The 7,914-nt window shown below is 49.4% G+C and overlaps 2 protein-coding genes across 4 annotated transcripts; both read left to right on the forward strand.

The window, feature by feature from the left end:
* Positions 1-529: 529 nt before the first annotated feature.
* On the forward strand, positions 530-3,461 carry LOC117594181. 3 transcript variants are annotated; one of them, XM_034291280.1, is made up of 7 exons: positions 530-727; positions 1,542-2,068; positions 2,174-2,311; positions 2,403-2,509; positions 2,586-2,681; positions 2,789-2,809; positions 3,378-3,461. In XM_034291280.1, the coding sequence occupies exons 2-6, from the start codon at positions 1,542-1,544 to the stop codon at positions 2,806-2,808; spliced, it is 888 nt and encodes a 295-aa protein (XP_034147171.1). In that variant the 5' UTR covers positions 530-727; the 3' UTR covers position 2,809; positions 3,378-3,461. The 3 variants fall into 3 exon arrangements, with proteins under 3 accessions (XP_034147171.1, XP_034147172.1, XP_034147170.1); XM_034291281.1 differs by having other exon boundaries at positions 2,789-2,820; positions 3,378-3,424; XM_034291279.1 differs by lacking the exons at positions 2,789-2,809; positions 3,378-3,461 and having other exon boundaries at positions 2,586-2,727.
* LOC117594180 lies at positions 3,356-7,908 on the forward strand. The gene is made up of 9 exons (XM_034291277.1): positions 3,356-3,535; positions 3,642-4,093; positions 4,204-4,528; positions 4,726-5,530; positions 5,620-5,829; positions 5,921-6,261; positions 6,379-6,641; positions 6,738-6,986; positions 7,096-7,908. The coding sequence occupies exons 1-9, from the start codon at positions 3,362-3,364 to the stop codon at positions 7,673-7,675; spliced, it is 3,399 nt and encodes a 1,132-aa protein (XP_034147168.1). The 5' UTR covers positions 3,356-3,361; the 3' UTR covers positions 7,676-7,908.
* The last annotated feature ends 6 nt before the right edge of the window (positions 7,909-7,914 follow it).

Below are 7,914 nucleotides of genomic sequence, written 5' to 3' on the forward strand. Positions count from 1 at the left end.
ACATTGAGAAAGAATGTTGTAATTTATCACTTATGTTATTCTGATCAAACTAATAGACTACATCCTTTAACAACATAGCATTGCACAGTGTTCTAGTCTCTCCTGATGAGCATTTCAGTCAGTCGTCCGTTTCCAATGTCACAGAGTCCAGTGTCAAAGCAGGATGAGAGTGCTACTTTGATCATATCACCGCATTCCACATGTAAACAACACACCAGGCACTACAGGTGGACGGTAGCACATGGCTACTTGCTTATGCGTTGTTTACATTTGGAAGGGGCGTGTTGTCGACGTGCGGTTCCCTCCCCTGTTTCTCCATATAAGGCCAAAAGCATCAAAACCCCCCCTTCCTCGACAGAGAAGAACGAGCAGGGTCTTTTTCGCTCAGTAGGGGCAGTTCTTCTCTGTCTCAATTGTCTCAATTATTTAGAAAAGACCGACAGGTCCGTCAGCCAATCCCAGTCATCACTTGTCTCAATTGTGAGAAAGCCACCAAAAAGTCAATGGAAAAGATAGGGCCTTGTCTCAAATAACCACGGGCCAATCTGTGTCTTCCTTTTCAGGTTTGGTCCAATCACAATCGCCCTTTGACTTAAGTCCCGGCTCCAACTTTGTTTCCCTCAGACTGACGGTAGCCATTACTCATTTACTGGATTTGTGAAACAACTCTGTGAAAAAGCTTTTTTGGAGCAAAAGGACATTCCTCATCTTTGCAAAAAAACGAAAGGTAAGTGTACACATATTACAACATGTATATTTCTGAGTGAGTGAGCGAGCGTTTTTGTTGATAGATTACATTTGACGTTATCTCAATTTGCCTCGCTAGCATTTGGCATGTTCAGCATGGAGCACAGTGGTACAGTATTGCTGGTTACAATCCTAATAATTTTATTTGTGTAAACACCTAACTGTGTGTTTGCTCAATCACCCAGGAAAGTGTGCACATGTTAGATGGCGATGTATGGCACCTATCAACAGTAACGTTAGCATAATTAGCGTCGCTATTCCTTAGCACCACTTGGCATGTTGTTGCACAGTACAGTATAGCTGGTTACAATCTCTAACTATTTTAATTTGTGTAAACACCCAAATATGTGTTTGGACAATCACCAAGGAAAGTGTACACATGTTTGTTTGCGACGTATGGCACATAGCAACATTCATGTTGACGCTAGTAACGTTAGCATCATTAGCGTTGGTACTCATCTGCACTTGGCATGTTCAGCCTGTAGCACATTAGAAAACTATAGCTGGTTAACCTCTCTAACTATTTTACTTGATGTTTCACCTTAATTTGTGTATGTGTAGTTAATGGGTTGATACATTTGTGTGAATGTCATGCAGGCTATGGTCTACAGTACAAGCCTAGTACAGTAACCTGTCACCTGTTTACATTCTGATTATTTTTTGCCAATGTTATTGTATTGTATCTTATGGGAGGTTTTCTATTCCCTGTACATTTTATGATTTCTAATGAATGGAAATTCTGCATTGTTAATTTTACTCTTATCCATATATATAATTTAACACTTGAATCCTAGATGGAAAACCCAACATTTAGAAAGAGGGGAAAGGAGCTGGCCATGCACGCCACGCCTGAGGCTCAGTCCATCAGGGCCAAGCCTGACCAGGCTGTGATTTGCAAGAAGCCGGAAGAATGTGAGGCAGAGGCCCGGGCCCGTGTCGTCTCAGAGGGTGGTGATGCTGATTCTGTGCTGCTGGTTCTGAGCCGCTATGCGGTTCAGTTCGGCGTGTACCGGGGTCAGACATTTAAGTGGCTCCTAGAGAATGACGTGGGCTGGGTTGTGGGGCTGGTGGCTAGCCATGAGCAGGAGCGTGAGCGCAGCGTCTCCACATCTCCACTGATGGTCCACAAGGACGCCTTGGCCCGCTATGCAAATCATTATATTGCCGTGAAGGAGGAAGTCAGGTTCCGGAGGGCATTCGTGGCTTCCAAACTAAAGGCCTCACAGCCTGGACAGGAGGGCCAAGCCCTTGTTGGGTTTCACAGGTACAGGGCAGAAACACTGCAGGACCTGTATGAGTCCCAGGACAAGGACCACATTGGGTGAGAACAGTCATTTGAATAACAATGTCATGCTGATATCAGGTTTTATTTTTTGTGATAATTGATTCATCTAATTTCTAATGAATATATCTATTTTTTAATCAGTTATGTCAACTGGCTGAGGAAGCAGACACCCCGGAATCCCGGGGACCCTATGGAAGCAGCCCTGAAATATATCAGGCGCCGTGACCAGGAGGCAGCTACACCCCCTTCTCCCCTTGCTGGGGTTAAGACAGCTTCAGGGTAAGTATTGGTATCAGTAAAGACGACCCGTTAAATAATTTTAAAAACTACAATGGTTATTTTATTCCCAACTGTTTGCTTGGTGTTAAAGGCCTCTTGGTGCAGCGGTCTCTGCATTTTTAGGGCAGCGTTCTGTGGCCCCAGGTCAACTGCAGTCAACGGTCAAGAAGATCCTTGCCAAAAAGACTGCAGTTCCCAGTAAGCGTTTTCAAATTGGAACAATGAGCTCTTTATGACTAAGACCACGTTTAACACCTTTCTATGTGTCGTAAAGGGGTGCCTGCTTCCAGACCAGCTCCGCGACCAGCTCTGCGACCCGTAGAGCCCTCGGATGCAGAGCTGGTTGCAGTTGCCATTGCCACCGAGGACTGTAAGTTGGTTGATACTTATCAATGAATATCAGGAAATGTATCTTTTTAATCGGATAAACATAATGTTGTATGTAATATAATGTCTTTCTGTTCGAATATTCATCAGACAAACGGTCCAGTGGATAAGGTAGGCTTTGGGTGAGAAACTCTGTACATATTCATGTACATCTAGAACGGCTTACTAGTTGCTGTTAATCCATATCCTGCCATGTGGCTGCACATTTCCTCTCATGGTGTCTAGCTCCGCCGCCTCACCCCGCTGTACCACCACCTCACCCCACCCCAGTATTCTTGATAAGAATGCTTAGTCCAGTACTTGCAGATTTCCTGGAATGTTGGTCTCCCCATAATTATTTTGTCTTTGGCTCTTGACTTTTTAAAGGTGTCATTCTCACATTGTGGAGATATTGTGCATGATATTAGACTTTTCTCCCACCCTCCTACGTGGCTAAAATGTTTGTCTTAATTTTTCTTTAGAACAACTTACATTACACTTTCGATTTGGGTCAACGTTGACACATTTACTTTCACACTTTTATCCCCTTCAGTTTCCTTGCTTTTCTGACCTCAACCTGTGCTTTGCTTAACTAATGTGAACTTGCTGAAATTAATATAATATTTAGTCTACATCTAATCTCCTCTACTAATACTTGGCCTGATATATGGATGAATTCTCTGTATGTATTGTTATGAAGCCTTGGACATAGAGGTCCCTGTTCCCCATTCCAACCAAACACCTACGGACCCACCCCAGGCCTCGCAGGATCCACCGGGAGCTGCTGTCCGGACCAAAGAGCAGGCTGTGCCACGGCAATCTTTCCCGTGTCCACCGCCTGCACATGCAAGTCCTGAGGTGAGTCTACCTATAACGGCGACGGTTCGGAAAGTAATTGGATATTCACAACTGTAAGCTACTAAAATTTTACTAGTCATTTTCTTGTCCTCTATCTAAAATGCAGCTGCTTCTTCCGGAGAGCTGGCGGGCAGTCCTCAACAAAGAGCAGCAGCAGTGGATCGGCCGTGCACTGTTCACCAGGAGTAGCACTGGGAGATCACAAGTTACCACAGAGTTGCGTCTGTGGTGGTACCCTCCCCAACCTCGGCTGATCTACAGTCAGCCACCCGCTTCGCCCGACCCCTTCTTTGCGTGTCCGCTGTTCCTCTGGATGCCACTGCGCATGTGGTCATTCAAGCTGACATGCACCCAGCCTGGGTGTAACACCCCTCTCACCAAGGCTGGGCTTTACAAGACCATCCGGAGGGTCTTGGATGTGAAGGGCTGGTACCTAATGGCTACAGAGTACCTGGAGTGCCCGAAGTGTAAAAAGAAGGTGGCGGGCTGGTCCCAGGACGTCTTGGGTCAGCTGGATCCTGCGCATCGCTGCCAGTTTCCAGCTATTCTGACCTACAAGTAAATATTTATAGTTTTTTGTTTTCACAGCTGAGAAGTGACAATTCAGTGTATTGTTCTTTGTCATTTTAAAAGGTACATTTACATCAAAAAATATCCTCTCTCTCCAGGCTTTCCTGTGACCTTGCGGTGGTAGTGATGCTGAGGGAGCGCTCTTTGGGGAACAGTGCAACTCAGCTGTATAAGAAGCTGTGTGAGAGCCACAGCGAAGCCTGGATGCGACGGTCCATTCAGTACCTCGGCGAGTGCCAGCACTTCATGACCTCCGGAAACATCCGGCCACAATTTCCACCACTCCCGGAAATGCCAAAGGTCCCCTCACCGGTCTGGCTGCTGACAGTCTACAGCATGGACGTACTGTCACGGCTGGATGAGTTGAAGGCCAGGGTCACATCTGTCTTTGGGTCAATCTTAAAGATGGACTCCACAAAGAAGGTAACCAACTTTCATACCGTATTAAGTGTCACATGCCACGGTGTACTTTTTGGTCAATATTGTAAGCATACCACATTAGTTTGTAGTAGTTTTTAGTTTGTCTTTGCATTTTTAATAAAGAACACGTCATCTGCCAAAATGACCAATACCATGAAACACAATCTCACTCACACAATTGCTTTGTTTCTTGGTTTCAGGTGACCAATAAACTCGCCGGGGCAGCTTCCGACACAGCCGCCTGGGCCACGGATGTGGGCAACGAGCACGGGCAGGTCCTGAACTGCGTTCTCACTGCCGGTGAGGGCGAGGGCCTGCTCCGTATGGCGGCTGGGCTTATGGAGCGGTACCGACTCGCAGGCGTACCGCCCCCCGAGCTCATGTACGTGGACCGAGACTGTTGCTCTAGCGTCGGCGGATCCAAGACTGCTGCCATGTTTCCCGAGTGGGCCCAGATGGTGGTTCGTCTGGACATCTGGCACCTGATGCGGCGGTTCGCAGCAGGTGTTGTTTCTGAGAGCCACCAGCTGTACGGGGCCTTCATGCGACAGCTGTCCTCCAGCATTTTCGAATGGGATGCTGGGGATGTCCGTCGACTGCTGGAGGCCAAGCGGTCCGAGCTGGAGGGGAGGCGCGGGATGGTCGGTCTCACTGACGGGGAGGTCTACAGCCACCTCAGGAGGAAGGAAATGGCTCTTCACTGCCGCCGCCGCACGCGTGGAGCTGCAGAGACGGAGCTCCTCCTGATAGAGATGTTGGAGATCTTCAACAGTGAGAAGGGGCACGACACCCTGGGCATCCCGCTGCTGGATCCGGTTCGCATCCGAGCAATCTGGCAAGAGCAGAGGCGTCACCTCAAGTGCATCCAGGACCCTCCGAGTGTACAGCTGTACACCCAGACTGGCACAATCACCAAGGGCGGAGTGATTCTGCCAGTGTATCGCTGCGCGCGCGGCTCCACTTCTCTGGAGTCTTTTCACCTCCACCTCAACCGGTTCATTCCAGGTAATGAATTGTAATTATAGGTTTGTAACTACATTGACATGTGTACACTTCAGCGCTCTCTCTCACACATTGCGGTACTCTGTGTATAGGGAGCAGTGCCAGTGGAATGCATTTCCAGGCCTTCCTCCTGGATGGGCTGGTGAGGTGGAATGAGAACCGCGCCGCAGCAGCAAAGGAGGGAGAGAAGCAACCTCTGCTCTGCTACAGTGGCCACCTGCAGCACTTCCTCAACCAGCTCAGCCAATGCGTGCTTGGCTCAGGGCAGGTTGAGGACTTTACAAAGCCTGGCGTATACACAGGTATATCAACCACATAGTAATGTCAGTGTGGAAAGTGAGGCCTTGTTCATGTGGTTAGCTTTTTAACCTGAGCATTTCCATCACGTTACAGGGGAACTCATTGGGGTGGAGTACCTTTATGCCCAGACGAACAAAGTGCTGCAGGCCGTCAGCTTGGACCCCGACACTCCAGATGAGGCGGTTGCTGTCGAGGGACCCCTGGAGGATGAGGGCTTTGAGGAGGAGACTGAGGATGAGGACCCGACCATCCACCTCCCCGATCCTCCTCTTCCGGCCTCGTCCTCTACCTCAACAGCAGCAGCCCAGTCAGGCGATCGAGCTGACGCACCCGGGTCTGGGTCAGCCGGTCCAGCCACCCCCACCGACGACAACTGTCCTGAGGCCCGTGGCCATCAGAATTCCCCTCCCTCTAAGTTCTCACCAGGCTCTGATGTAAGGTTTGATTATAACTCGACAGAATAATTGTTTTAATGTTACATCCAACTTCACTATTTATGACATGATCACCTAAATGTTTCCTAAAAAGTTGGATTTATTTGTATCATTCAGGAGGAGTGCCAAGGCCCAGATGGCCAGCCGGGATACCAGCACGTCTGCAGGCTGGCAAAGGCTTTGGTAGAGGTGAGGGGTCTTCAGGGACTGTCGGATCGAAGGGTAGACACTCTGATAGGGCTGTGGTGTGCGCTACCGGAGCCTGACAAGGAGAGAGTGGTCTACCCTTCCCGGCACCAGGACAGGCTCGAGCGGGGGCGGTTCAAGGCAACCAAGGGGAAGTCCTTATCCGGAAAAGCTGGAAAGGAAAGCCTCGAACGGTATGCGGCTGCAGTAGCCTACAATCATTAGTTAAAAGGTTTCCGTTCCGTTGCCAACACTAACATGTATTTTTTGTTCATTTCTTTGTCTTTCAGTTGCTTTCTTGGACTGAACTCGGGTCCTGCAAATTGGCCGGGCGCAAGTCGCCTGGTGGAGGCCATATGCAGCCAGCTCTGTCGTCTTCACCCATGTGGCACGCAGTCCGGCGGCACCAAGAGGAGCAGGTGGGCGCTCATCTTGGCTGACTACGTGTCAATCAGAGAAGCAGTGCTGGACAGCCCGAGGTTGATGGCCCAGACCAACATCCAGCTGTACGAGCAAAGTCAAAGGACAATCTCACAGTGGTAAGATAACGATGACCATGAAACATAATTATTATGCTATGAGTTATTAACATTGTGATAATATTAGACAAAATGCGAGTAGATCTCATTTCCTCTTTCTGTCCGTCAGGTACAATCGACGACAGAAGGAGAGGGAGAAGACCGTCCTGGAACAGGGTGTGGTATTCCACCGTGTGCCGTGCGTTGCTGCCGAGCCTCTCTCTGCACCCAGGCCGTCAACCATCTCCCGGCCACCTCCGGAACTACGGCCCTTTGTTTTTGCAGGGCCGAATGACCTTTCACGCCAGGCCACCAAACGAGGAAGGCCCGCCCAGGTGCCGTCTCTTTCAGCCCCACAGCTAATTACCGCCCCTCCCCAGCAGCAGCCCTGCTTTCTCCCAGGCTCCTCCCAGGACCCTCCGCACCTTACACCAATACCCCCACCGCCCCTGATCGTGCCACGGTCAACAGCTTTCCGGAGGAGGAAAAAAGCTGAGGCGGAAGCCGCGGCTGGGGTGTCAGGGTGTCCTGGGAAGAAGAGAAAGCAGGGGGACTACAAGTGTAGTAAGTGCGGACAACCGAAGAGGAAAGAGACTGGTCACAGCCAATACGGGTCCGTATCTTTCTGCTCTGCAGCTGGGGGGAAGACTGTTGAAGAGTGGCTGGCAGAGATGAGAGACACTCACGGGCCAGGTGATAAAGGACACTGAGCCACTCGTTGGGTGGTTGTGGACGTTTCTTTTTGTAAATAGTTCACATTGTTCACCTCTACCAAGACCGAGACCTTGAAGCGGTGTAGAGGCTTGCGTGTGTCAATGACCCTCAGAGCATATGACTTCTGGACTCTTATGACAAACCAGTCTGAGGTGAGATACCAGACTAACGTCGGTCATTTCTCCTGTGTGTGGTCTTTCTCTCCACACTATGAATCATCCTCATCTTAAAACCA

This window comes from Esox lucius, unplaced genomic scaffold (assembly GCF_011004845.1).
Source record: "Esox lucius isolate fEsoLuc1 unplaced genomic scaffold, fEsoLuc1.pri S26, whole genome shotgun sequence".
In the NCBI taxonomy this organism is placed as follows: Eukaryota; Metazoa; Chordata; class Actinopteri; order Esociformes; family Esocidae; genus Esox; species Esox lucius.

Coding starts and splice junctions, on each gene's coding strand:
- LOC117594181 (XM_034291279.1), top strand. CDS start 1,542: ATGGAAAACCCAACATTTAGAAAGAGGGGAAAGGAGCTGGCCATGCAC. Junction 2,312..2,402: donor GGGGTTAAGACAGCTTCAGG/GTAAGTATTGGT, acceptor TTGGTGTTAAAG/GCCTCTTGGTGCAGCGGTCT. Junction 2,510..2,585: donor CAAAAAGACTGCAGTTCCCA/GTAAGCGTTTTC, acceptor TGTGTCGTAAAG/GGGTGCCTGCTTCCAGACCA.
- LOC117594180 (XM_034291277.1), top strand. CDS start 3,362: ATGTATTGTTATGAAGCCTTGGACATAGAGGTCCCTGTTCCCCATTCC. Junction 4,094..4,203: donor CCAGCTATTCTGACCTACAA/GTAAATATTTAT, acceptor CTCTCTCTCCAG/GCTTTCCTGTGACCTTGCGG. Junction 6,987..7,095: donor CAAAGGACAATCTCACAGTG/GTAAGATAACGA, acceptor TCTGTCCGTCAG/GTACAATCGACGACAGAAGG.